Source organism: Electrophorus electricus, chromosome 4 (assembly GCF_041902795.1).
Source record: "Electrophorus electricus isolate QZ-2024a chromosome 4, ASM4190279v1, whole genome shotgun sequence".
Taxonomy (NCBI): domain Eukaryota; kingdom Metazoa; phylum Chordata; class Actinopteri; order Gymnotiformes; family Gymnotidae; genus Electrophorus; species Electrophorus electricus.
The window spans coordinates 38,656,050-38,683,195 of NC_137500.1; the positions used below are offsets into that span (position 1 = coordinate 38,656,050).

General features: G+C 49.6%; 1 protein-coding gene across 3 annotated transcripts in view; it reads right to left on the minus strand.

Moving 5' to 3' along the window:
* Positions 1 to 2,151: 2,151 nt before the first annotated feature.
* The window catches only part of ubr3 (ubiquitin protein ligase E3 component n-recognin 3), a 35,995-nt gene continuing 11,000 nt past the window's right edge, over positions 2,152 to 27,146 (minus strand). The window contains exons 21-40 of one of the 3 annotated variants that reach the window (XM_035522972.2): positions 26,966 to 27,070; positions 26,402 to 26,584; positions 26,223 to 26,255; positions 24,495 to 24,919; positions 23,562 to 23,650; positions 19,896 to 20,045; positions 19,041 to 19,174; positions 18,315 to 18,425; positions 16,278 to 16,478; positions 15,959 to 16,095; positions 14,528 to 14,613; positions 12,476 to 12,581; positions 10,467 to 10,567; positions 8,605 to 8,729; positions 7,237 to 7,341; positions 6,376 to 6,501; positions 6,076 to 6,255; positions 5,713 to 5,922; positions 5,272 to 5,411; positions 2,152 to 4,833 (exon numbers count right to left, since the gene is read on the minus strand). In XM_035522972.2, the coding sequence (XP_035378865.1) occupies positions 4,716 to 4,833; positions 5,272 to 5,411; positions 5,713 to 5,922; positions 6,076 to 6,255; positions 6,376 to 6,501; positions 7,237 to 7,341; positions 8,605 to 8,729; positions 10,467 to 10,567; positions 12,476 to 12,581; positions 14,528 to 14,613; positions 15,959 to 16,095; positions 16,278 to 16,478; positions 18,315 to 18,425; positions 19,041 to 19,174; positions 19,896 to 20,045; positions 23,562 to 23,650; positions 24,495 to 24,919; positions 26,223 to 26,255; positions 26,402 to 26,584; positions 26,966 to 27,070 (2,865 nt within the window). In that variant the 3' untranslated portion in view covers positions 2,152 to 4,715. Of the gene's footprint in view, positions 4,834 to 5,271; positions 5,412 to 5,712; positions 5,923 to 6,075; positions 6,256 to 6,375; positions 6,638 to 7,236; positions 7,342 to 8,604; positions 8,730 to 10,466; positions 10,568 to 12,475; positions 12,582 to 14,527; positions 14,614 to 15,958; positions 16,096 to 16,277; positions 16,479 to 18,314; positions 18,426 to 19,040; positions 19,175 to 19,895; positions 20,046 to 23,561; positions 23,651 to 24,494; positions 24,920 to 26,222; positions 26,256 to 26,401; positions 26,585 to 26,965; positions 27,071 to 27,146 lie in introns of those variants that run through there. The other 2 variants (XM_081713695.1, XM_081713696.1) reach the window with 2 other exon arrangements.

The following is a 27,146-nucleotide window of genomic DNA, read 5'->3' on the forward strand; positions in this document are numbered from 1 at the left end:
AATGATCCCCACTGCTTTAAAATGAAAAGCAAAACCAGAGAAACGTGGAGGAAAACGGAAGACTACCATTCGAATGGATGGAAGAATAGCCAGAATGGCAAAGACTCAGCCATTGATCAGCTCCAGGGTGATCAAAGACGGTCTGAAGTTACCTGTGACCATTAGAAGACACCTGTGTGAAGCTAATCTATCGGCAAGAAGCCCCCGCAAGGTCCCACTGTTTATAAAAAAAAAAAAGACGTGCTGAAGAGGTTACAATTTGTCAAAGAACGTATGGACTGGCCTAAAAGAAAATGGAGAAACATTTTGTGGACTGATGAAAGTAAGATTGTTCTTTTTTGATCCAAGGGCCACAGACAGTTTGTCAGATGACCCCCCCCCAACACTGAATTCAAGCCACAGTACACTCTGAAGACAGTGAAGCATGGTGGTGCAGGCATCATGATATGGGGATGTTTCTCTTACTATGGTGTTGGGCCTATTTATCTTATACCAGGGATCATGGATCACTTTACATATAAATACATGAAGTGGTCATTTTGCCTTATGCTGAAGAGGAAATGCCCTTGAAATGGGTGTTTCAACAAGACAACTACCTCAAACACACCAGTAAGCGAGCAGCATCTTGGTTCCAGACTAAAAAAGTTAAAAGTTATGGAGTGGCCAGCCCAATCCCCGGATCTTAATCCGATAGAAAACCTGTGGGTAGACATCAAAAATACTGTTTCTAAGGCAAAACCAAGAAATGCAGAGGAACTGTGGAAAGTTGTCAAACCATCCTAGGCTGGAATACCTGCTCACTGGTGCCAGAAGTTGGTTGACTCCATGCAACACAGATGTGATGCAGTTCTCAGAAACAGTGGTTATACAACTAAATATTAGTTTAGTGATTCACAGCAATGTTAAAGATTTTTCAGTTTATACAATAAATATGAGTTTGTGAAGAAAAAATGCAGACACTATTTTTTTGAACAGCCCAATATTAATTTTTCTTCATTTTCTGTAATTTAAAAATTGATACATTTTTTATGTTTTGATTTAGAATATAATGTGCAGTGTTCCCAATGCATTTAAATAAAAATTATTATAAGGATTCTGATTGAGCTTTACTCACGTTTTTAAACACATTGCTATTATTTTGAACACAACTGTATATGAGGAGATTCCAGGTGAATAATGTAGGTTATGTATATATAAATGTAAGATCATGTGTAGGCCATTATTATATGCAAGGTTAATATTTAGAATTTTAACAATATAACATTTAATAAACCGCAGGCCTATACACGGGTCACTGTATTAGGTGTGTATCTTAAAGGTGTATTATTCAGTCTAAGTGTGTAATTGTGGATAATGGCCCATCTGTCTGCATGCACAATTAGTCAGTCGCCCCCAAGGCCTTTGGTCAGGGAGATGTTTCTGACCACAGGAACGCTGCTAACTGGATATGATGTAGATGAGTAAGTGGGGTAATTAGGCTCAGCAGTACAGCTGAGGGTTTCAGTATATATATCTACGTGGGATCCCTGCAGCTGTAACCCATGTTCCTTTTAGAGCGCAAGCCTGTGTGCTGTGTGTTGCGTCGCAAGGCCTCTGCAGAGCATCAGTGAAATGGAGGCAAGACACCAGCCATCTCATTAGTCGACCTTTATACGAGGCACTGTGGCCAGTGGCCCTTCTAATGAAAATAGATATATGACCCGCTTTAACACTAAAAAAACAAAAACAAACAAAAAACCCATACAAGCCGAATACTCCTGCATAACAGCACAAAATAAAATGTCAACAGAAGTGACTCGGCAGCAGTTTAATTATAAGCGAAGCACCTTCATTCGGCCTTAACAAGAAAAGAAAGGCAAAGTCTTGCCATTAATAGGTAGGGGGGTTAACTGAGCTAAAGGATCCATAATCTTTCCAATGATTAGGGTTAGGACTAGGACATCTAGTTCCACGTGGGGGATCCACTCCACGGAGCAGAGACGGACATTTGAAGAGCAAAAAACTATTTGATTAATCCCCCGAAAGCTGCACTTTATAGAAGAAAATAATAAAATCACTTTCATAAATACCGTTAGCTACTTTTCAGTGGCACAAATAACTTACTGCTCCTTTAATGTACAACACATGTAACAAGTAAAGAACGCAACCACGTTAGAGCATCTTTAGATTTTATTCATATATGTTACATTTTGCATTAAATGTCTATCACCCTTTCTGCTCTGGGATCAGAAAGTTTGATTCAGCACCTACAGTAATGTACTGTACTCCCACCTCTGTTGCTCACTCACCTCACACCACACCAAGGACAAGGCGCCGGTTCCGCCATATTTACCCACCACTTGGCAAAACTCTAGCTATACCACGTTCAGACTGAGAGCGGTAGAGGAAACTAAAAAGGAGAAAAAGGACCAGCATGCAGGAATTTCAAGACCAAACACAGCAAAAGGCATAAGGGCTGAACATTTAAGTGCCTGAAGCATTTCCTTCCAGCATGGTGTCAATGCAGCATTGATAATCGATACCCAATAAACTGATCAATACAAAACCAAAGCATGCTTTTTGGTGTTGGCAACTGTCTGAAGAAGTGGGGTCAGGGAGAGGACATGCTGGACAATGTGCTGAAAAGGACGAAAGGAAACAGTAAACAGAGAGCATCAAATCAAATGAGTGAAAAAGCTCAAATCTGGAGCCAATTCAGTTTTGTATCATCTGAAGCTACAACAAAGTGATTTGTAAGGTATTAAAAGAAAAATATAAGATCCATTGATTTCCCTTATGAATTTAACCTTGTATCCCACTTTTTGACGGGGACCTGAATAATTAAAAGTAGTGCACATGTCACCCATTTTTCTGAATGTACTGAAAGGAACAGCTATGGAAGACCCAACCCAAGTCTCTGAAGCAGCCACCTGCGGAACACCTCGACTGAATCAAATCAACCAAGTTTTCTTTTCCTAAAATATGGAAGTTCATATTTAATTTTGAGCCTGGATTATACGATCATTGAACTACTTGATTACAATTGGTGTTATGATTTAGCTGTTCAGTCAGAACTGTGATGAATCCAGCGTGAGACGGTAGTTCACCATCAACCACAAAGAGGGGAAATGACTGGGCAGGAAAATGAACAGAAAAAGACAAATCGCGCAAGGATAGATGACCTGGCCATGGCCAAACCTAAACAAAGAAAATGTAAGTAATTTTCACGACATTACTTCAAATCTGTGAAATGACATTCTTGTGGCCCCTATCAAAATAAAACAAAGCACTAAATGACTTAAGCCTGCACAGAGATGCAGAAAAGATGACGTGTACGTGATGCCAAACCCTGCAGAGTCATCACAATGAGATGGCACTTTGGTGGGAAGTATAGTCTGAAGGGTTTGAGTACTGAAGGGACTGTGGTGTGATTAAGCACCGAAAGGCCCAGATCAGCAACTTGGGACGTCTCCTGAAATCCTCACGTGGCTAACAGTGAGCACGACAGGATGTCTTTTTTTTTTTTTTGGCAGTTTATATGATTGCTGCACAATTTGGGAAATTTTAGGTTGGGAAACTTAATAGCATATCCTGACTGACAAAAAGCGGTGAGCTCAGAAAAGCTTTGTGATGGGCAAAGGTTGCTGGGAAATCGGTGTTCTCTGCAGCCACATGACAAGATGCCCTTAAGTGCCACCAGCTCTCTGAGAAAAGCAGGAAATCCTAAACATAAAATCCTTTTTTACAATACTATGAGCTTTTTTTTTTTTTTTCTTTTTTTTAAATGAATAGCAGCATTTGTTTAAATATTTAAAAAGTTTCTCTTTAGCTACAGGAAAAAAAACGAAAAAAAAAACAAACAAACAAATTCCTGAGAATGGTTGCAACTAGATCCTGAAACCAGAGGCAGTCCTCCTTTTATCTGAACTACAGTCAGTTGATAAATCCACGCATTGCCCGCTAACGCACACCACTGCTTTCTCTACTTTGGCAATCCATGGCACGATTTTCTGAAACCATTCAAAATTTGTTCAGCAGTGACTAAGATTTAACAGTGCCGTCACGCCTGAGTCCACCCCCTGCCACACCCATGACAGAGATATGCATCACATGACCTACAAGATCTCCATTCACACTGCACTAGTTGTGTGGTTCTGAACCTGGTTGATACCCATCTGTGGTGTGTTCCTTGTGGCCCGTGTGGTTACTCCGCCCAGAGAGTTGTGACGGAAACCCTAAACTTCTCTTTCTGTTTCAAGCCAACTCCAAACGCCTCCTCTTATGCGGTAGACATCCAGCAGATTGGGCACGGGTCCAGATTTCATACACTGAGCACTTTCAGAATTGAAGCTTGTTTAGTTTGTGGTTTTTCTGTTCTCTTGTGGGTTGTAGTAGAGTGACTCCATGCTTCAAACAGCACCCATTCAAAATCACTCTAATAGTCTGTGCTTCTACCGTGAGCTTGTCTGCAGACAAACACAAAAATCCCAACGTCTCCCATTTTAAATCCACACTGAAAACCACTTTAAAACCAAATGTGCATGCTCTCGCACACACGCTGTGAACTGTTAGGCATGATTGTAGACTTAACGTCACATAACCAAGGCTGTAGCAGCAATCCACTCACGGCATGGTTGTTTTAGATTACACGAGAGCATTTATCAAAAAGTGACACAGAAGGGCTGTCGGGCACGGTCAGGTCCAGCGCCTCCGGGGGTGGGTGGAGGGGCGGCGCGTTAAAGGCCGTTGTAATGCGGACCCCAGCGTTTGTTAATGTGGTCGAAGGTGTGGGATACCCACTGCTGCTCCAGCACGCGGTACCTCTCCTCACACAGGAACAGGGGTTTCCCACGGCTGTGCGCACACACACACACACACACACACACACACACACACACACACACAAACACAAACACGGCAGTTATCAATATGCAAACAAGCAGGGTTATTGGATCTTTCCTCCTGAAGAAATTCCAGGCTGTTCAGAATAAAAGGTTATTAGTAGCGGCACAGCAACGGCTTTTATCTGAGGTGAAAGCGGAATATGGGCATCTTATATTAATTTAGTAACAGAGCAGCCGTACTTTTCCCACAACCAGTTTCTGAATTTCCATACTCTTCCAGGTCTGCTTTTACATAACATTTTTCCCCACCCCAGACTTTCCAAACCAAAATGCAAAACTTCCGACAGGACAAAAATCAGTTTGGCTGAGCTTCCTTTGGCCACGTGCGTGTGTGCGTGTTCAAACTGCAGGCGTGTGGGTGAAAGTTGGGGAAGGTGCGTGCTCGTACCGCAAGTCCCGGTCCTCCTCTCCGTGAGCGTCCAGGTAAACGGAGCCCCACAGGCAGAAGCGGTGCCCTCTGATGATAATGATGACGGAGGCGTTAATCAGGAGGAAGATGCCGGTGGCGGCTCCGCAGTGCTGCGAGTGCTACAGGGACGCAATAAGGAGAGACACACCGTAACTCACCACCCCTCGGGTCCCAGGCGTGGGACGGGCCGGAGCCGTGAGGAAGAGGCTGGCTCTTACGCACGCTGTTGCCGTTACTGAAACCTCCTGTTGTTCTCTAGACTCACCTGCACCCAGACTTACCTCATCCGAGTTTACAACCTCGCCTAACGCTCCGAGTCTCCTCCCTCACTCTAACTACACGCCTCTGATATCAGCTTCCCGGCCCCTCTGGGAAAAGCTCACTGCGCGTCCGCTTCAGATGCGGAGCGGCTCCACTCACCAGTACGCACTCGCAAAGCCCCTGCTGTTTACAGCACAGGCCCTTCAGGCAGACGAAGGCGCCGCACACCAGACACAGCGCCGGATCCTTGGGCGTCTTGCTGCAGGCCGAGCAGGCCTTCCTGTGGTAGTGCTGGAAGATGGTGTTGTAGTTGTCTGGGAGCTGCAGCAGACGAGGGGCGGACCAACAAGGGTCGTGCATCAGCAGGGTCTAAAAACAACAACAACACACACACACCTGCTCAGTTTCACTCAGCCCGATGTCGCTCGTTACAGATAGACGCTTCCTCCTTAGAACCGTCGCTCGGATTTCATGGTGTGTGTGTGTGTGTGTGGGGGGGGGGGGTGTAGTGAAGGCGCTGACCATAGCCTGCAGTGCCGGAGTGTCTGCTAGGTCCAGCAGCTCGGCGCACCACTGCGTGAGCAGGTCCAGCGCGTTGACATTCCACTCCAGACACGCGGCGCTGCTCGCGGTAACGGCTGGGAGGGAGGAACCGGGAAGCAAACCCAAACATCCCGCCAGCAACGAGAACTCCTCGTCCAGCTACAACGACAACGCGGACATGCGTGACACACGGCCCCTGCGCCGACGGAGGGTCTCTCCTCCACTAATCCATTTTGTGCTAGGCGCACGGACGGACGGCGCGCGGGTGCGAGGGCGTACCCGACAGCCCGGCAGGTCGTCCCCGTAGAGGTGGTGCTGTAGCAGACAGGACAGTCGTAGGAAAGGCAGGCAGTACTGCTGCAGGGTGAACTCTATCGACTGCGGAGACCATACACTCGAACTCAACTAGACACAGGGAGAGAACAGGGTGGAGGCAGCAGGTCTAAGCCACAGCTCGTCAATAACCGTTACCGACCTGTTGATGGAGCTCTGGTGGATACGGGAGCCGGAGGCGAGTGGCTCTCTGAAGCTGTTCTGATGGCTGTGGTGTTATTCATCAGATGGGGGATGGGGGGGTGACAGAATGAGGAGAGGAGCTAAAATAGCCTCAAAACCCAACGGACTCACTCGCCCTTATAAAAACAAGGGCAGGGCTGCTCTAGTGTTCCTACCGTCTCTCAAAGCTTCTTTTAAAGACGCAGAGTTATGCTTTTATTACTGCACATTCTGTTGATATGAACAGACACAGAATGGCGCAGTTATTGCTACAAATGACACAAATGCTGATGAACGCTGACCACTCACAGGCTTGGGAATTATCCTTAAAGATCAGCCTGAACAAACATTTTAAAAAACGAGCGCAACAGACCCAGTCGTGTTTTTACTGGCTTCACTGTAACTCGGCGGGTCCTGGGCAGTATTGCGCCGCTCCATGCGGACATCTGCATCCCTTCTCTTTCCTCAGGGAGTTCGGATCTACTGCTTTCTAACACCCTCTCAGCAGAGGGAGCAAAACGGCGAGATCCTCACAGCTCGGACCAGTAAAACCACCAACACATGAAAACCGATACTGCGTGAAAAGGTGCCCTTTGCTTTATTGCATGCGTGCGTGTGTGTGTGTGGCACTCTGGGTGATCTTACCACGGCCTCCTCAGAGCTGGTGGCATAAATCCCCTTTGCCTTGGACAGCTCACTGATCACATGACCCAAGAGAGCTTCCCAGGACATCTGGGAGTTTGGCAGGTTCTGGGGTTCAAAGGGCAAAGGTTGCTGTTAATGTGAACAAAAGGGCTGATATGGTACTGTTACACATGGCAGACACAGTACGCTTCAGAACGCTGGATCACGTGAAGGCTGTGGCTCACACTCACACACACACACACACACACTCACACATCTGGAACATACATATTCTGTAAGAATATCTAGTTTCACAATAAAGACTAACCAATATACTGTGTAGTCCCAATAATACACAAGGCCAATGCACTGTTAAATAAGCAGAATATAGTATATATGAATGCAATGAACAAATGCAGTGCAAACAGAGAAATCAAAGGACAGAAGACGTGTGGTGCCAGAGTTCTGCTGCTGGAGTCCTCACTCACAGGAGGAAGGGCCTGCATCTTCCTCTCAGCCCCACCAGCTGATCAGTGCAGTGACCTTACTGAGAGGCCAGCTGAGTCCCTCTGGCTTTGTGCAATATGTCATAAGAGATGAAGCATCCATCATGGATAACACGTGACTGTGTCAGACAACGTGAGCTGATCACTCTCTCTGCTGGGTTTATGAGCCACAGGGGTTATGTCTACAAATCTCACACTCTCCCTCTCTCTTCTACGACCTAAAAAGTTGGTCATTCTGTTTACCACAGGCACAATGCCACAGCCTCAAATAAACAGTATATGCATCAGTAATGGGGAATTCATTAACGAGCTTTCAGAGAGGGAGCGAGTGAGAGAGAGCGAGCGAGAGAAAAATCTTCTTCCCTAATGACAAAAAATGGGATGCAGAGGCGTGTCTGACTAACAGAACTAAGCACGCTTCGAGGACTGACAGCCACTAGTCACATTTGTTTTTATGTGTTTATATTCCCCCCAATCACTGAGTGCTGGAGTACTGTGTGATAATAATGAGCCTCTGTAATGAAGATGGACGCCTTATGTTTAGAGCCTAAACTGCTTAGAAACAAATGCTGCAAGGCTCTCAATCATTCACTCTGCACACACTCACTCACACACTATGTGCAATATGTTGGTTTTTTTCTCATGTCCCCAGTCTCACAGTAACCCTGGACGGGGGACATCCAGTGTCTCCGACAGAGCGGTCTTACGTTACTAAAACCTCACTTATGCTTATCCAATAACTGTAATAACTGCACTGAAAATGGCTGACTGACTCTTCAAACCCCACTCAGTGCCACACCACAGCGTCCTGGCTGCTAACTGGGATGTGTTGAACGCACTGATTGGTTGGAGAGGACATACTGAGGGCTCTGATTGGCTGTACCTTTTTGGTGGCCCCGGTGTTGCTCCAGGCCAGTCTCTCCTCGGGGCTGAATCTGAGTGACAAGGCTGCCAGGGCTTGAGTGTACTGCAGCGTGTAGAGTACCTTCACCACACATGTAAAGTGTTCTGCAGTCGCACACACACACACACACACACACACACACACACACACACACACACACACACACACACACACACACACACACACACACCTCAAAGGTAATGCCAAAGCTCCAAAGAAGGACATTAGTCTATGACACAAATTCAAAAAGGGACACAGTGGCCATATTCCATATAATGAAGACATTGATTACAAGACAGAAATCAATCATTAATCCATTAAACTTTTGTTCCTGCTGGCTGAGTCTTTCAAATCAAAAATACATTTGTTATGATTAGGAAAGATCTATATAGCTATAAAGACAAATTTTAGCGATTTAAAAAGGCATTTAAAATGATGAGGTTATTTCACTTTAATGGAAGTGTCCCCACTCAAAAGGGCTTTTGTTATGTAAAACAAGCGAAGCCACACAATCACGGACATTTTCGGCACTTTTCCCATTAACCTCTTGGTTGAAGCTTTGCGCCACGGCACCACTGTGTCAGAGCAGAAACTGACGTATGAATTATGTTGACATGAACCAGATACAGCACCCACCTACCACTCTCGTTCAGGCTGTCAGTTGGGACTATAAAAGACCCCAGGCAAAAAGAAAAATCAGATATTTTTTTTTGTGTGTGTGTGTGTGTGTGTGTGTGTGTGTGTGTGAAGCAGCAACTGCTACAATCTGGGCAACTGCTATTACAGGAGCACAATGACACTCCATCAGTGGGTCGTACTCCCCAGGCTGCCGTGGACGGCGTGAACTGGCGCTCGAGTCTTCCCGTGGTCACATGACGTCTTCACGCGTCCGTCCCCCCCGAAAGACTTCATTTCACACTTGTCCCTAGCAGCCTTAGAGAGCAGCGCTCCGTCTCCCAGCGGGAGTGACGATGTTTACTCTGCTGCTGATCAATGCCGGACGGGCAGGCGGGGGAGAGGTTGGGGCAGGTGGAGGGAGGAGAGAGCCGCTCCGTAGAGGCTCGCTTAAAACGGCAAAAGGCGTCTCCTAAAACGCCGTTGGCTTTCTCCGTGGCGCTAGCCAGCGCACGCGTTACGCTGCCCAAATGCCTGCAGCACTGTCTGTCATTTTCATTTCAGCAGTAATTGGAAGTCATCTGCAGCTGTGGGGGGAGGGAGATTTAGACGCGGACCTCACGCGCCGATGAGCAAGAAAGCACTCAGTGCTTTGCACTGAACAGCCATTTGAAAACCTCGACCCCGTTCATACAAGGGAAGAAACGTGTAATGGAGAAACATTCACACTTCTCCGCTAAGGATGAAAACGAGAATTTCGGTTCGCAGCGCTGTGCCTGGATTTGGTGTCCTCGTTCCAGAGTCACATTATCCCCTTCACAGCCGCTTTATTGCGGGGACAGGTGGGGTGTGTGTGGTGCCCTGCATGCCACAGCTGGAGAGGAAGAGAAGACAGAACGGCGGCGGGACAGCTCGGCAGTTCCGCCCGGATCCTCTCGGGTGGTCTTGGAGGCCCCTGACATTTTCAAGCCTTCTATGAGCTTGGCGGCACTAGCACCCACCCTCGCAAGACTGAAGCAATTTGGAATATTCCCCACTTTGAGAATGTGTGTGTGTGTGTGTGTGTGTGTGTGTGTGTGCGCGTGCGTGTGCGAGGAGACTCGGGGAGCCTTTTTTTGGTGGGGTCATAGTGATGCAGGTCACGGTTGAACCCGCTACAGGTCCATCACACGGCACACGCTGCCCGAGTGGACGTGACCAGGCAGGTGTGGGCGGGGGGCCGGTACCTTTGCGGAGGGGCTGAGGCATAGTGAGCACAAAGATGATGAGAAGTGAGGGGACGTCACGGAACAGCATGGGAACCTCAGGTCGCTCCTCGTCCTCGTAGCTGCGTGGAGAGGTGGCACACACACACACACACACACACACACACACACAAAAAAGAAAGACTCACTGATGCACCCCTCTACTCGGTAACAGTGCCCCCTTGTGGCCACTCACTCTATAACCTACTAAACATGAGCGTGCAAGTGCATGGCTCATCGATACTACAGTGAACAGATTAAATGAAGAATTCTCAAATTCACACTCTCAGTAGCAAAATTTAAATGATTACTAGGCAACATGTTTCAGAAATATGCTCATGGCAACTCGGTGTGGCCGTTCACTACACTAAATATGACAGCACTGTTGAAATGAGATCCTCTGTTGTTCACGCGTGATTTTCACGTTCTGTGTACATCCATGAAGGTGAAGACCATTACACTGGTGGAGCTATTCAAGGAGACCATCTGCCTCCAATATGTCCTTCACACACATACTCGCACACACGCACACACACACACACATGCCCACCCCCACACCCACCCCATCATCTCAGCAGTGGGAGAGAAGAAAAACGGTTTTACAACAAAACCTCTATAGCCATACGGTTTTACCGCTTCACAACTCAATTTCTGAAAAATTCAATCCCTCTCTACTTCTCTCTCTCCCTTTCATCTGGGGAGACAGAATACAAATCAAGACTTTGCAAACTACATAAATGCAGCATCTGAAAAGCAGTAATACTGCCAAGCAACAAAATGAGTCCAATAAACACCACCAAAATGTCGCATTTTTCCACATTTTGTTCCAACATAAGGACTGTCCAGGGCAGCCTCTATCTATGGTGGCGAATCCGAACCTCGGGCATTTCTAAGGCTTTCTCGAAACAAATGTGCAGAGAAAATGACAATTTGAAGATTTGATCTGTGTGTTAGAGCTGTGACTCAAGTTGATTTTTTATTTATATATATATATATATATATATATATATATATATATAAAAATTTAACTAACTAACTTGACTAACTTGAGCCACAGCTGTTTATGGATGAACTGCTATGTATAAAAACTGTGAACAGAAAACTGAGTGGTTACTCAGTGTCGTGTGCCATGTTTAAACATTTCTGTTTCTGTTTCACAGAAAGAAAAGTACATTACAAGCACTGCAGTGAAAACCAGGGAGTGAGCAAGCGAGCGAAGGAAGCAAGCCTACATTTCTACAGAACGAACCTCACTAAAAACGCTGCTCTTTTTCGGGTCCTGGGCCACTCCAGGTCACCCAGCCCTGCGTACTGCTGCCATGGAAACGGTACAGTGGGGGGGGCCTGGGGCAGCAGATGACAGTACTCTCCTTTAAAACCTCTAACGAGGTATTTTTAACACTAAACGACTCCCGTCTGAATAGTGCCTGGCTAACAGCTCTCTCGCTGTCTTACGGTGCTAATCGGGGGGGCAAATGGCTTATCCGGCCAAGGACTGTTAAGGGTCTGCCAGTGGAGGCGTGGTACTGCTGAACAGTTTTCTTCACACTAAAATCTCCAAAAGGCACGGAAGTCTACCATTAGTTCTAGCTTAACGATAAGTAGCAGGTGTGTGCACACACACACGGGGTGGCCTTTCTGGCTGTGATGAACATGCGTGATGCAGAGAAAGCTGAAAGGGAGACTTCTGGTGCTCTCTTTGGGTGGATAGAGGCATAGGACTCACACTCACACTCACACACACACTCACACACACACACACTCACACACTCACACACACACAGAGCTGTAGGTGCAGGGCTCCTCTCTCTGAGCAGTTCTGTACCCAGTAATTTGCCAGCTGCAGCAAATTATTGGTATCTATGGCAACCCCATATGGGTCTCTTTTTTGGCTCTGTGCTGTGGGAAGAGGCATCGCACCTTTTGTGTGAGGTGAAAGGCACACTGAATGGAGGACGCACACGCGCGAGTGTGCGTGCGTGCATACTCACTCTGGCTCTCTGCTCTGCATAATCTGGGTGACGCGGGTCCAGGGATTATACGCAGAGTCGATGCTGTACAGGCGCATGTGCATGGCCAACACGTGGAACAACTGATCTGAAAGGCAGAGCAAAAGAAGGATACGTCAGTGGAAGTAAGTCAAAGCCACTCATGCCAGCAGGGTCAGGCATGGACCCGCTAACACCACGGAGTACGGTGGCCAAGGCCAGGGGGCGCTCTGGGAGCTCACCGCAGGAGAGAGAAATATGGCCCGGCACCGTCCAGACCTCTCACATCAGCCCCACACGTTACTTGCTGACTGGCCAAAGCTCCATCTGTGTCACTTTTTTGCCCTCAACTGTACAAATGGAGCAGAAGAACGGGGCGGGTGGGGGCGCAGAGTCGGGGTGCAGTGCTCCCGGGCACAAACACAGATGGACACGCTGTGGTCCACACACACACACACCTCCGGCACGCGTTTTTCACACCGCGAACAAACGCTGCTTGCTACAGGAATAAAGTATGCAGCCACTCAAAATAAACAAACAGACAGACATGAGCGATAAAACCTTCCGAGCACGAGAGCGAAAGCGTCTTTCCTTTCGTTCCCCGTCGCATTCCTGCTTCACGTTCTCTTCCGGATCTGTTACAAGGCGCTAGGGAGCAGAGATTCCCTCCTGGTTTGGGAATGTCTGGTGGGGCTTCTGTGCGCGTCCCTGTTTCTGAGGTCATGACGCCAAAGAGCACATTACCAGTGCCAAAATAACCTGAAGGCCACTGACAACCTTCTCACCGCGCACATGGCACTCGAGTGGCGCAACACTGCCACCTACAGGCAGCCAAGCAGAACAGGCGCAAATTGAATTTGATACATCTCCTTGTATCATTGATTGACTCAATCGGATTGTTGATTGTTGGGCAGTTCAACAAGCATCCTAAGCACGTCTTCTGAACTGGGACTGGCCGTACCATGAACCAAAGGCCGGGGCACCCAGTAAATGGTAGAAATAGGTTTGCGTTATGGACCAGTAACGTGCCACGGCAGAGCTCTGAAAAGCACCGAAATATGCATCACACGTCTCTTAATCACAGCCCCTAAATCACCGTGGGACACGCGCTGTTCATCTCCCTGCCTCTCATTGGTTAAAATCACTCCATCATCTGGCGTCTGGGGTTGGTGGAGTGTGCTGGCAGCGAGAATAGAGATGACTCGTCGCTTCTTCTCACTCGCTCTGTGATATTGATCTCGCTCATAAACCCACTTGTGCTCAGTTAACTACTGCCCGGCTTTCCTCAACGCCGCCTGCACATGTGACCGTCACACACAGACATCTGTATGTGTGTGTGCGCGTTTTTATAACTGAAGGTGTATCTTTAATGAGAACTAAGAAAATATGTTACAGGTTCTGGTCACCATCCACCCACTGCCCTACACTGCCCCAGCTGTTCTCTCCTGGACCTCACTGTGCTGGTCTCTAATATACAGCCCCACTGTGCTGGTCTCTAATATACAGCCCCCATTGTGCTGATCTCTAATGTACTGAGACTGAGTAAATTTGGCCCAGGCCTGCATACTTAATGTAGCTCAGAAAATGGCTGAGGTGGTGGAGTGTGAAATCTCCTCAGCTCCTTTCAAGAGTGACGAAACTTTTCATGAGTGCCCAGAGACTAGACCACACGCACGCACGCACACACAGAATCCTAAACAAAGGCATGCACGTACGCACGCACACAGAGAGAGAGAGAGAGAGAGAGATTCACAAGCAGACCAAAGAAACCCTAATGCAATCTCGTGACTTTACCATCACCATTATCCGGTCTACCTTCACATTCTAATACCTTAAACAAACAGCTCCTGTCCCAACAGCTTTCCACACACCACTTCACAGCTCACCAACATCCAGGCTGAACCGTGCCGCAGATCCACGGCCCAGAGCTGGTCCCAAAGCCAACAGAAGGGAACACCATTCCCAACACTCCACATATTCTTACCTTAACATGTCTAAGGTACAGTCATGCCTTACTGTCTTAGTGGTGTGTGCATGTCTGTAGAGGGGACTCACTGAGACAAGATCGCTTGGCTGTAGCACTAGCTCCCCCACTGCACAGACTGCCACCACGATGAACCAACTCCAGCTCCAGATTCGTTCTGGGAGAGAAAGGAAGAGTGTGAGAGGATAAGTGAGACAGCACACAGACGACAGCAGACCTGTCTAAAGTGCCCACTAGCTAGATAGGTGGGAAACCTCAGTACTCAGAGATACACTGTAAATCAGCAAGCGGCTCGTCCCTACACACGACATCGCCCCAGATGTCCGTGTCTGTAACAGCCACATACAGCCTCCACGCCCCGGGCGCGTGCCTGTCCCCGTTTCTAGCGCTTGCATTCCCGTGCCATACCCCACGCTTGCGTCGCTCAGACATTAGCATGCTGCTATAATTGGCCGACATAAGAGGCTCCACTCATCGGAGCAGGCAGGTGCGTGTGAGCGGGCAGGCGAGGCCGGGGCAAATTCTCCAGCCTTTCTGGATGACGGGAGACACAGAAGATGAGGGGGAGGTGAGGGGAGAGAGCGAAGAAGCAATCTCCCGTAGATAATGCAGGCGGGCGACTCCATCTGGCCCCCGCTGATAAGCGAGCGAGCATGTGACGAATTTTCCACTGCGCTGTTCAGCTGTGGAGGAGGGAAAACGGAGGAGAAGGAGAGAGAGAATGACAGACTGGGGCTGGTGGGGGAGGAGCACCCGCTAATAACCTCCATCTTATTGGGGGGTGGGGGAAGAAGCAGCAAGACAGTGAAAGACAATGAAAGAGAAAGAAAGAAGAGAGCGAGAGAGAGAGAGAGGGAAAGAGAAGGAGGGAGAGAGAGCATGAGAGTGAGAGAAAGGGAAAAAGAGAGAGAAAGAAGGAGAGAGGGAGGGAGAAGGAGAAAGGGAAAGAGAAGGAGGGAGAGAGAGCACGAGAGTGAGAGAAAGGGAAAAAAAGAGAGAGGGAGAGAGAGAGAAGGAGAGAGGGAGGGAGAAGGAGAAAGGGAAAGAGAAGGAGGGAGAGAGAGCACGAGAGTGAGAGAAAGGGAAAAAGAGAGAGAGAGGAGAGAGGGAGGGAGAAGGAGAAAGGGAAAGAGAGAAGGAGGGAGAAAGAGAGAGAGAAAGAAAGAAAAAGAAAAACACTCGAGTTAGCATGTTGGCAGGGCTGGACCGGCCCGTGACGTGCCAGAAAAGTCACTAAACTCGTTCAGCACAGAGCCTTGCGGGCTGGGGCACTTGCTCGAGGGCCTTAGGGGCTGCTGCAGGAATGAACACCCCTTCAACACCCCTCATGCAGCAGAAAGCAGGGGCAGAATAAAATAAGTCTGGGGTGGTGATCGAGCATTTGACAAAGTACACTGATGTGCGCGCTCACACACACTCACTCTCACTCACACACACACTCTCACTCACACACCTCAGTTAGGAGACTTCCATTGACTTTTCAAAACCAAGCATGTGCTCACCTGGCCACCGAGTACATAAAGAGGAAGTCGTTATCAGGTGAGCCGGGGTTCTTGCCGTAGTCCATGTACTTCTTCTGGGTGGCGTTCTTGATGTCCTTGATCACGGACTCCATCTCCTTTGTCAGGTTCGACTCCGTCTGAAAGGACAGACGTCGCAGGATCAGCGTCCGTCCAAACGCAGGAGACAGCGGCGGAGCGTGTCGAAGGTGGCAAGACATTTCGGCAGCGCTGAGACCAGCTCTCTCGATGTGGGAGCGAGCCGCGTACAGGATCACACGTTACAGGTGCCGGGAGAAGAACCTGGCAGGACTCGGCTTACCGGGAAGATGGCCGCCTGCTCCTGTAGGTCCTCCACCTCCTTCACCAGCGTGGCGGTGCTCTTGGTGCCGGGCGCGTGCCAGGTGCCCGCCTGGGCGGTGCCGCCCGGCTTGCAGGGCAGGACGCTGTTCGCAAACTGGCGGCAGAGAGGGCAGGTGAACTCGCCCTTGTCCACGGAGAAGCCCTGCAGCACCTGGTCGTTCTGCGACAGAGGGGAGAAAAACGCGAGAGAGAAATGAGAACCCAAGGAAACGGACAGCGGCGAGCGTCCTTCCGGGGAGGGCAGCGTCAGCGTCGTGGGAAGCCGCCTCAGCACTGCAGACCGCAACACGCCTGCATTTGAACAGATCAGCGATCTTTGCCGTTCACACACTTTCACAACTTTTATTTCCCCCTTAAGGAAAGTCAGCTTCTCCATGAAGGCCCGTCCGATCTCACTTGTCTGGGCACTGGTCAGGCTCGGGATCGGCACAGCGTGCCGTATAAATCACGGCCTCTGTGCTGGGGCCAGTCTCCCACCCTGTCTGTTCCCATTAAACCTTATTAAAATGCAGAGCAATGCCGTATTGTGCCCATTATCTAACCAGTGAGTGACGGAGAGAGAGCACCGACGAAATATCAATTTGTGGCCCGTCACTTTGATGGATGAACTGTTAATGATGTGTCAGATGTCTGGGAAAGACTGGCATGTTTATGCTCTCCCTCCCTCTGGAAAATGACATCTGAAATGAACCTGTGACTAAGGTTATAGTAGAGTGTCTGCTTTATTATAGCGTCATTTTAACTGTATATTCAATGAAGCAAATGACATTCCAGCCCTTTTTTTTTTTAATTTTTACAAAGGTCCTTCATCTGAAGAGACCATAAGAGACTGAACGAACAAGCATGTCGGCATACTTCACCATACTGTCCTCTTTCCGTCTCTGGTTCGGGTTCGTATTTGTATAATCTGCCCATATAATTTCCACCCAGGACTTTAAACCCTCGTTTTAAAATAAAGAACCAAAAACCTGGCCACTCTGTTCTTGAGTCAGGCCTTTCTGGTAAATTCTCCCTTTCGTGCTCTCGGGACACATCCATGCCTAAATCCTGTGCGGATTTTTTAATCTCCGTCCGTTACGGGGCTTTTCATCCTTGCTTAATGTACGGGACAACATACAGTAAACACAGCGGATACGCGGACCATGACACATACTGGGCCTTGGATTTGACCCTTGAACTTGAGTAAGCACGGTGACCCCAGATCCAATACCACATCTATGATCTGCTCCCTTAACCGTAAGCCCTTGTGAACTCCTCTGAGCATAAACGGAAGATTAAACCGAAGGAGTCGGTTAGAAGGTGTGTGTGGGGAGGGGAAGGTTGCGTATCAATGAGGGCCATGAAAACACTCTCAGAGTAAAGCCAGCATGCAGCACTTGAATCCTGCAGACACGGTTTGGTTTACTTGGAGTGTCCATGTCATCACCCACTGTACTACGTGTCAGGACACGTTTCCTGTGTCTAATTAGCACCAGGTAGGAATCTGTGAGCTGCCCTCCTAAAACAGAACAAAAGCAGACACACTCAGCGTGGGTAAGGAGCTCCACCGTCTCCAGACACTCCGGCTCTGCCATTAAGAGCAAGGCGGACGTGATCCGCTTTTAGTTGGGGGGGGGGGGGAGAAAAAAAAACACCGTTCCAAAAGACGGAGATAACCGGCTCCGAAGTCAAACACCCCTGGGACAGTCGGAGAGGAGGATGAATCGATTTCTAAAGCATAAGTGACAAGATCCAGTGTGTGAGAATGAAGTACAAGCATGCTGGACAGCGTTCCCACTCAGGACACTGAAGAAGGCCGGAGCATACCCGGAAAAGTAGCCCCGAGGACGCCAAGCCCCGTCAACCATGTGCTTAGAAAAATGGCAGTGATGGAATCTCAAACTCGACACGAGGTCACGCTGTGCGTATGCTATAGTGCACATCATTCTTACTGGGAGTGTCCCCCCCGGAAAGGGTGCGAGGTTAGTGACGCTGTACCTGTGCACCGCGCTCTTACCCGCAGAGACTCCATGTAGGACTTGTGACAGTCAATGTGCAGTGTGTGACCGCACGTTTGCACGTACACGCCTCCGTCCCAGCCAATGGAGATGGACTGCAGACAGGAACTCTGCCGGGAGGAGGAGAAGAGAGAGTGTTCAGGACTCACTTACTGAACATTGGTGCGTTTAAGAACTGTGTCACATTAATGAAAAACAACCAACAACCAACAACCAACACCCCCCCCCCCCCCCCCCCCGATGGCTTCCACCCTTTTTGCTGTAACAGGATCAGGCAGTGGTCATATTTTAAAGCGGTCTGTGTAATATAAAACTCACATACAAGGAGAAAGCTGGGAAAGAAAAGGGACAAACCTAGAACTTTCCAGAGCTATGCTACGAGAAAGAATGAACAGAAAAATAGGACTTTAAATCACAACGGTGCTTTGAAAGGGGCAACTAAACATTTGGAGCCGCTCGTGCCATAACGCATCAGAGAGCAGGAAAAGATGTTTGTTCCACAGCTCTTCCTGCAGCCGCAACCCAGCGAAGGGAGCTGTGCTGGGCAGGAGCTTTAAAATAACAGCAGAGCAGAGAGTGCAGGAGCCCAGGAGCTCACACTCTGCTCTTACTGCAGAAGACAGACAGACAGGCAGGCAGACAGACACTCACATGGTGTGACTGAGTGAGAGTGAGACAGAGAAAGAAGGAAAGAGAGAGAGAACCGAGCAGAAGCAGCCACGTACGTCTCTAAAGCAGCGCTGCATGAGGGCCAGCCTGACGTCATTAGCCGCGCCGCACGTGTCCTCGGGAAAGATCCGCTCCTCGTCGCTCGTGGGGAGCCGCTTCGCTTCGTCGCTGCGGTAACGGTGCCCCAAAACTGCGACACACACACAAACATACACCCACCCTTCACCAACGACAACGGCAGTCTGATGGTCTTCTCACTCACAGAAGACGCAGTAGCGGCGTACCGCGTCGCTGTCTGGACACGGTCAGAGATGCCCTGCGTTCACAGACGTTTGTCCTACGAGATTGCGTGGCAAACAGATAACTGAAATACTAACTGGGGTTAATGGGCTTGCTATGATATCCATCATCAGAACGGTCCTTCGAGCTCCTGCCTTTTTTGGTGCCTTTGTGCTTTGACAGATCGTCAGCGCCGGCCAGGCAGACAGCAGAGGGCGCCGTTCTGACCTTGGGCTTGCACGTTTTGCGCGTACGTCGCCGCAGTTACTAATAAAACGAGCTATTGGTCGCGGTGACGCCTGACTGTGGCAAGGCAGAAATGACTCGGCGTGAAGGCGCCGGCTACGGGGGAGGAGCGGCGCAGGGCGCGGGTGATGGATAGAGCGATTACCGCACCGCAGAGACGCTGCCGTCCAGCGCCCACTCAGGGACAGAGGGAATGGGGAAGAAGCTCGCTGTAAAACGCTCCACCTGTTGACGGAGTACACCACAAATACGTCGGAGTAGGAGAAAATTAAGAATGATGTAACTAAACAAACGGTATCAAGTTAACGATGTTAGGCCTTCATAGTGGAGGAAATGGCGAATGGCAGCAAGAGAGTGTGTGTGTGTGTGTGTGCGCGTGTGTTCACCTGAGGACGCCTGAAGCAGCACTACCAGTCCGGTAGGTCTGTCCTCGGTGGAGGGACCACTCTGTCCACATATGACACAGTCGTAGAGTACTTCAGAGTCCAGCGGCTCCGCAGTGCCCACGTCCATGGCCGCGTCCACCTCGGGAGACTCTGCAAGCAGACGGACCATGGCGCTCACAGCTGCTGGACCCCAAACAAGCAACATCTTTTGCATGAGGAGTGCAATAACTCGTTATGGAGAAAAGTGGCCCACGATTCTAAAATGCTACAGTAGTAAACCACACCAAACCAACCAACCAAACAACTACGCTCTGAAAGCAGCTCTCTGGCACGGCTGAAAGCGCGAGTCATATCCGACACTGACTCCAGCTCTCGAGAATAAAAGGTGATTATCGTTTGGATCGATCATGACTCGCCGAGTGCAGAGGCAGGCGACTGCTCGCTAAAGTCAAATAACTGAACACGAGAGAGGGAGAGACTGACTAAACTTAATTAGCTATATAATGTGGAACCCAGTTGCTTCTCCGCCCTCTCTTGGTTAAGTTAACAGATCGCTGAGGCATGGCCAGCCATGTGTAACAAAACAAAAACATTAGGGGTAATGTGGTGTGAAAGGTGCTGGTATTTGGACAGTGCGCGAGGTTATGGAATGCCCTGCCATTTATGAAGGTCACACGCTAATGAGTGTCAGATATAATACACAAATGCTACCTTCTCTCAGTGCCTGGATTAATGCGTACCAGGACAGAAAGCAAGCATCAGAGGCACTCGTGAAATGCTGGGGAAACGTTTCAGTACAATTAATCGGGTCAGAAAGTAGTGCACTACTGAACCGGTACTGGTTTCCGGAACCAAACAAACTACTGGAGCCTTCTTCTAGCTCTTGTAGTCTTGGACATGAAGTGGTCGTGACTTCAAGTCCTTTAAACGAGTGGAAAAACTCGGTGGACCCCAATGCTGAGTGGGAACAGAGCAACGACAAGCCGAAGCCCAACGGAACCACAGCGCCGGCACTAAATGAGGCGGGACACGGCTGAGCGCCAGCACAGCTCTTTAACATATGCACGACTTAATGCACTCCATTTAGAAACCTAATCTGACCAATTGCATCAAATAAAACAAGACAACACAAGGCAATAAATCAATAAAATAAAAAGTGACTGAGCCAGTGGGCAAAAATAGCCAACTCCCGCAACGTTTTTGAGGTTCCTAATGAAGAGATTGAGAATTCTTTAAGCCATGCAACACGGGGGAGTATTGGGGGAAAGCACCATACTTTCCACACGCTGGTGACATTGCCAACGTTATAGCCTTGCTGTGAACACTCTCCAGACCAGCCATGCATACTCAACTGCAGCCCTTCAGTGGCTGACATCTCTGAAGATTAATTACTTTTGCAAAATTAGTTCTAAATGTTAAAGCGCATGTTCAATTTTACAGTAAATATAAGGCAGCAAATGTCAGTGTGTGTGGACTGATGTATTGCTTTGGGTGTGTGGTTGGGGGGTAGCAAACACGTTGTTTGAAAATCAATGTGACAATGTTGGCCTGGGGTAATTTCACACAGAGCTAGTCCTGCTGGTGCCTCAACACACACGCACGCGCGCCCAAATGACTGTAATGTTCCTGTGATCAGAAGATGTGTGACCGTATGTTTATTTCTGACAAACACCAAGCGCTTTGGAAATACCACAGCAGGGGCCCTCGGGCTGCAACCATAGAGTGATGCAGTCCTCAACGAAGGACTCCACTGACCAGATGTTTCCACCGTGTGATTACATCCACGCGTGGACAGGCAGAATTGGGCAGTAGGCTCCTCACACATTAGAGTGGCCAGCATCAACGTTTCTCAGAGCCCAGGGATAAGGTGATGGTTAGCTGTCAGAAGCTGGAAGGTTGGCTTTTTATATGTTATGCAACAGGACTTATAATATTAACTCTAAACACGCTGAACGTTTTCGTTCTGGCCATTGAAACCACGCCACACCACACCCCTCTCCACCCACTCCATCACTGCACTTTCAGAAACTACACGATCACAGCAGGCCCAAACATAGTAAACGGAGCAGACCTACACACCGACAAGAAAACGAACAAGACCGGATATTTATACATTTAGTTTGGGAGTCTTAATTGACTAAACTCGTAAATGGCAAACAACCGATGGTTCATTAACAGTTAATAACTAGGAGGTGTGATTACCTCCCCCTGTGTAGCCTTACGCACATCTCAACACAACACAGACATTCGGTGTAAATGAACTGAATAAACTAATCGTTACGAGAGACCACAAAGGAAAGAAACCTCTGGACAAACCATCAGAATCACTGTAGCACTTAGAGAACTTAAAGATCATTTGAACAGACCCGATCCCCTGGTTCAGACATCTATCTACTCTGGACTTTGAGTTCTGTTTGTTGAGGAAAAGGAAATGTAAAGTAAGGTAAAGCACACACCTCACACATGCGTGCGCTCGCACACACAATATCAGTGAGGGGATGGTAAAGGTGAGATTTTAAGTCTAAGTGGTGTGAAGATGGCACACCCCTCTCAGACTGAAAGAGGAAGGACACTCACATGCAGCAGACGCAAGAATGAGATTTGCTCTTAATGGACACTACTGCAGGTCTAGAGGCAGGGGTTGGGTAGCTCAACCCCGCCTGCTGACTCTACTACCCCGCCTGCTGTACGTGACCTTCCTAGGCTCTCTCACCAGCTGCTCCACATTTTCGTGCTCACCTAGTCCCTAGCGCACCTGTACCAGGTATGCGAATATATGAGTTCTTAATGGCTTGCTGCAGGCGTGTTGAGAGGTGGGACAGAGGTAAACAGGGGACCCTCGATGGGCTCACGGGGCCCAGGTCCAGAAACGCAGCCCACAAAAGGGTCTGGCCCAGGCCGGGGGAGGTCATTCTCCGCGCGGCTTCGCCACTGAGCACACGAGGTTAATCATCGCGGCCGTAATGAGCCAGACGTGTTGGGGGAGCAGGTGTCGCGTGGACTCGCACGGGCTCCGGCCGTGCCCTAGCGGAGGAGGGGGGAGTCCTCCGCTCAGAGAGACAGCGCGTTCTGCTGAAGGATGAAAGCCGTCATTACTCATCCCTTAACGAGGGTGCGCAGGCTCGGCTGCCCCGTGGTCCGCCACGCTGTACCCTCCTCTCTGGAGACAGACAGGCACGCACGCACGGAGGATGCACACAGCCATGTCACCTTGCTACAGAGAGCGGCTCTCCCAAAGCACTTTCCTTCAAGGACTGTCTGGGAGTGGGGTTTGTCCCCAGAGTGCTGAAAGCGTGCAGTAAGACAACAACGTTGTGCGTCAGTAGGCTGCCTCTCCAGACAGCAGCAGGCCTGACTCAGCGGTCTGGAAGCCCCGTCCCCCTCGGAGTGATCCACCCCATGCTATTCTGCTGTTTAAAGCCGACGCTTAAGTCAGCAGAATCAGCTCCTTTACTCAGCTGAGACCATGTTGTCGGCTGCAAGGGACAACCAAGGGGCCCTGAGAAGGACGCCAACAGGTGGCGTCACTGCGAGGCACTATATTTGCTCCGACAGGCTTAAACACGTTCCAACGCAATTCCAGTAGCCGCTCGTCTCATCGGAAGCTAAAAAGGCCATCAGGATTCAGACGTGTTGGGGTGAGAAGCCACGTGAGAAGTCGCTTACCGACGTCCATGGCCGTCTCCATGAAGCTCTTCTGCCTGGAGGCAAATTCAGCCAGCAGCTTCTGCTGCCGTTCTCTGGCCCTCTGGCGTCTGAGAGAGAGAGAGAGAGAGAGAGAGAGAGAGAGAGAGAGAGAGAGAGAGAGAGAGAGAGAGAGAGAGAGAGAGAGAGAGAGAGAGAGAGAGAGAGAGAGAGAGAGAGAGAGAGAGAGAGAGAGAGAGAGAGAGAGAGAGAGAGAGAGAGAGATTTGTTTAGACAAATTCAATTCCCCACCCCACCAACTCCACCAAAGGTAGAATGAGAGAGAAAGTGCAGATGTCAGAGGAACACATGAGCACAGGAGTCACCGACGGTCAACACCTACAGTGTTGGATATCTGAGGTCAATCTGCGGGAGAAACGCCCCTCATTGGGTTGGGAATCACCACAGTGATTTTGTTTATAGACGTACGATCAGAATTCGGTCGTGTGTGAGGGTCGCAGTCCCTCTTCCTCCTCCGCCGCCTGCGAGCGGACGTGGGGCATAAACAGACAGCAGAAGCGCGTCTCGCTTCTGGTCCTGCCACCGTCAGGGACAAAACACCTGGAAATATCCAGCGTCCGCTAGCCGCCTCGCCACCCTGCCCTGGTGTTGCTATGGCAACCACCAGCCAGGGTCTGCGTGTCTGTGCACGAGAGAGATTCGTCTTGACTTGCAGGTGGCATTTGTCCCATAATAATAGGTGCTAATGGAAGGCTTATAACCTGTTTTATCACCTTTAGAAATGAATGGGTGGGTGCTGGTGTGAGCGAGTGTGAGTCTATGTGCTAATGGCTCGCGAAGGTGCAATTCAAATCAGTGTGCGCCAGACACCGCTTACAGCAACTAAAAGGTCTAGACGTCTGCCAGGGTTAGCACATTTCAACTAATGACCTAGAAGCTACAACACGCGCACACCTCTCCTCTTTATCCAAGCTTTTCTTGTCTCCCACGCTGTTCTTCTTGGGTGGCACAGGCGGGCACACTCTGCCACAGACCTCCTGCAGACATTTCTTACTGTGCCTGCTCCGCGCCGCCGCTTTGGCCAGCACGCGTTCGATGGCGGCGAGGCCGTCGCCGTGGGCGTGGCGCGCGGGGTCGGCCTCGTCCAGCCAGCCGGGCTCCAGCGAGTTGTGCCTGGCAGACAGCTTCTGGTGCAGCTTCACCAGCAGGGACAACATGCTCTCTCTGATCTCCAGGATCTCGGTGACCAGTTGGGGGTGCGCCGCCGCCGGCTTGGGCCGCACGGCCCGGCTGGCCTCACCGCTGTGGCGGTTGATCATCTCCTGGAACTTCCTCCGCCGCTCCGCCACAAGACTGAACAGCTGCGCCTCGCGCAGGTTCTGGGGAGGAGAGCGAGAGAGAGAGAGAAAAGCCACAAAAGGTTAATGAGAGAGGACCAGAGGTAAGAATAGCAAACATGATGCAGGTTTGACGGTTGAAGGCACAAACATGCCTGAGTGTTGTCACCACAACAGACACTGAGGACGCCCCCCCCCCCCCCTCCCTCCCCCCCCTTCAGGTATGAACAAACGGTCCCCTTCAACTGATCTTCTTTTGTTATTGTACGGGGGAGTGTTTTCTTGGTGCTCGTGAATGTCAATTTTCAGCCAGCCAATCAAATCATAGGAGGCAGGATTTACTTTGACAGAAGATGGCTTTCTGGGAACCCGTTAGCCAGAGAAACTCAAAGCTGATCACAGCAGTTACGCAATAGCAGTCTAACACAGGGATAACTAAGACAGTCAAACCATCAGTCCCACTCACCCCACGCTATTAGTGGACAAACGTTATCGTGACACTTTTTAAATTGTGAGATATGTCATTACAGATTAGTGTTAGCTGGCCAGCCAATCACAGCTACTCCCGTTAAAATGTTTAACAATTTACGAGCCCATGCTTTAGTTATATTCATGTACAACTTATTTTAACTGTAGTGCAACTCTAACTAACTGCAGTGACTATCCTGAATAAATCACAGGACATCACAGCTCATATCCCATGCAAACTGGCCTAACAGAACTAGTCCAAAACATGGATCAGCTGGGATGTTTCCAGGGAAGCGTACTGACGTTGGCTGGCCACTGCTGTCCGTATAGACGCACATGACAGAACTCCCTGAGAAACACTTCCATCAACTCAACATGCACCAAATAAATAAACAAACCGTTTGTTCAACGTTAAACACATAATTAGTTTGCCACAGCGCAAGGGGCACTAAAGGCCTCCACTGTATAAGGCCCACGCAAGCAAGACCAACCTTAGCAGTTATGCAAACTAACGTAGTCGGGAACACGGACAGGGGAAGGAACCCCTCACGTGACGTGTGCTACCGCTCCTGTACATCCTGACACAGCAGGTGACACACAGCATGTGTGTTTATTACACTATGTAGAACTTTTATTGCTTCTCAGAGCAGCAAAGCACAGGGGGGGAAATGTAGCACTCGCCACGCGGAAGGTGCAGTGGGGACATCTCCGCAACACGCCCAGGAACGCTCAACTCCGCGTTCAGTGCGATCCGCTCAACAAAACATCCCATTCCCAGGCAGAGCCGATCTGACTCCAGTCATCCTGTAGCCTTTCCGAACAATTCCGATCAACCCCCCGAGCACCACCCCACCCCAGCCAGTCAATTCCCATCTACCTCTCTCCAATTCCCTGACAGCCTTCTGGAGCTCTGTGGAGTGAAAGTGTGCAACAGCAGGGTCAGACACAACGCAGGTTCAAGAGATCACCCTACACACTCATCCCGAGCATGGACGGCGCTTTTAAACTGGCTGAGACTTGGCGAGACTTGACCGGGCGGAAGACCAGCTCTCTCACCTGGCCGGGGCCGGAGGCGGCGGCGCTAGTGCTGGGTGGGGTCTCCCTTTCCCTCTTGCGTTCCACCTCGGGAGCGGTCTCGGGCACGCGCACCCGCACGAAGTTAATGACGTGGTGCAGGTTGGACAGCAGGCTGGTGCCGGGGAACCAGCTGTCGTGACAGTGCTCCTCGACGCACGGCTCCTGCGGGAAAACAGCACAGCGCTCGGGCACTGAGAAAGGCACTACATAGGGACACTAGATCATTACAGCTCAGGGACTAAGACGGGCCCGTGTCCGGACCGCAGAGCCAGAAGTGGTCTTATGAGAGGAGCTGGACACACAGAAGCTTTGGGAAGGTCATTTCAAAAGGCTGACCAGACATGTTTAAAGTCATCTCTTCGTAAAAGGTGCCCTGAGAGTACCGTGCATGCACTGAATGTACCCTTATCCCATACCGGCGGAGAAAGTGTACGAAGGCGTTAGGTGTGCGCGTGGCAGCTGGTAGGACCCTTCGTAACCTGAGCTCGGGTTAAAAGTTTGAGGATCTCTCAAAGCTCAAACCAGGCCAGACAAGACTCTCACTTCATCGTCCTTGTCGTCCTGCGCGTGGTTGTCCAAGCCCAGCTCCACCAAGTACAGCACCATACACAACACGTGCTCCGACATGTTCTGGTGGTCCATCCAGATCTGGACAAGCACACAGGGTAGGGGTTGATGGGAGGGCTTCCAAAACATGATTTATAAGAAATCGCATACAATGCGA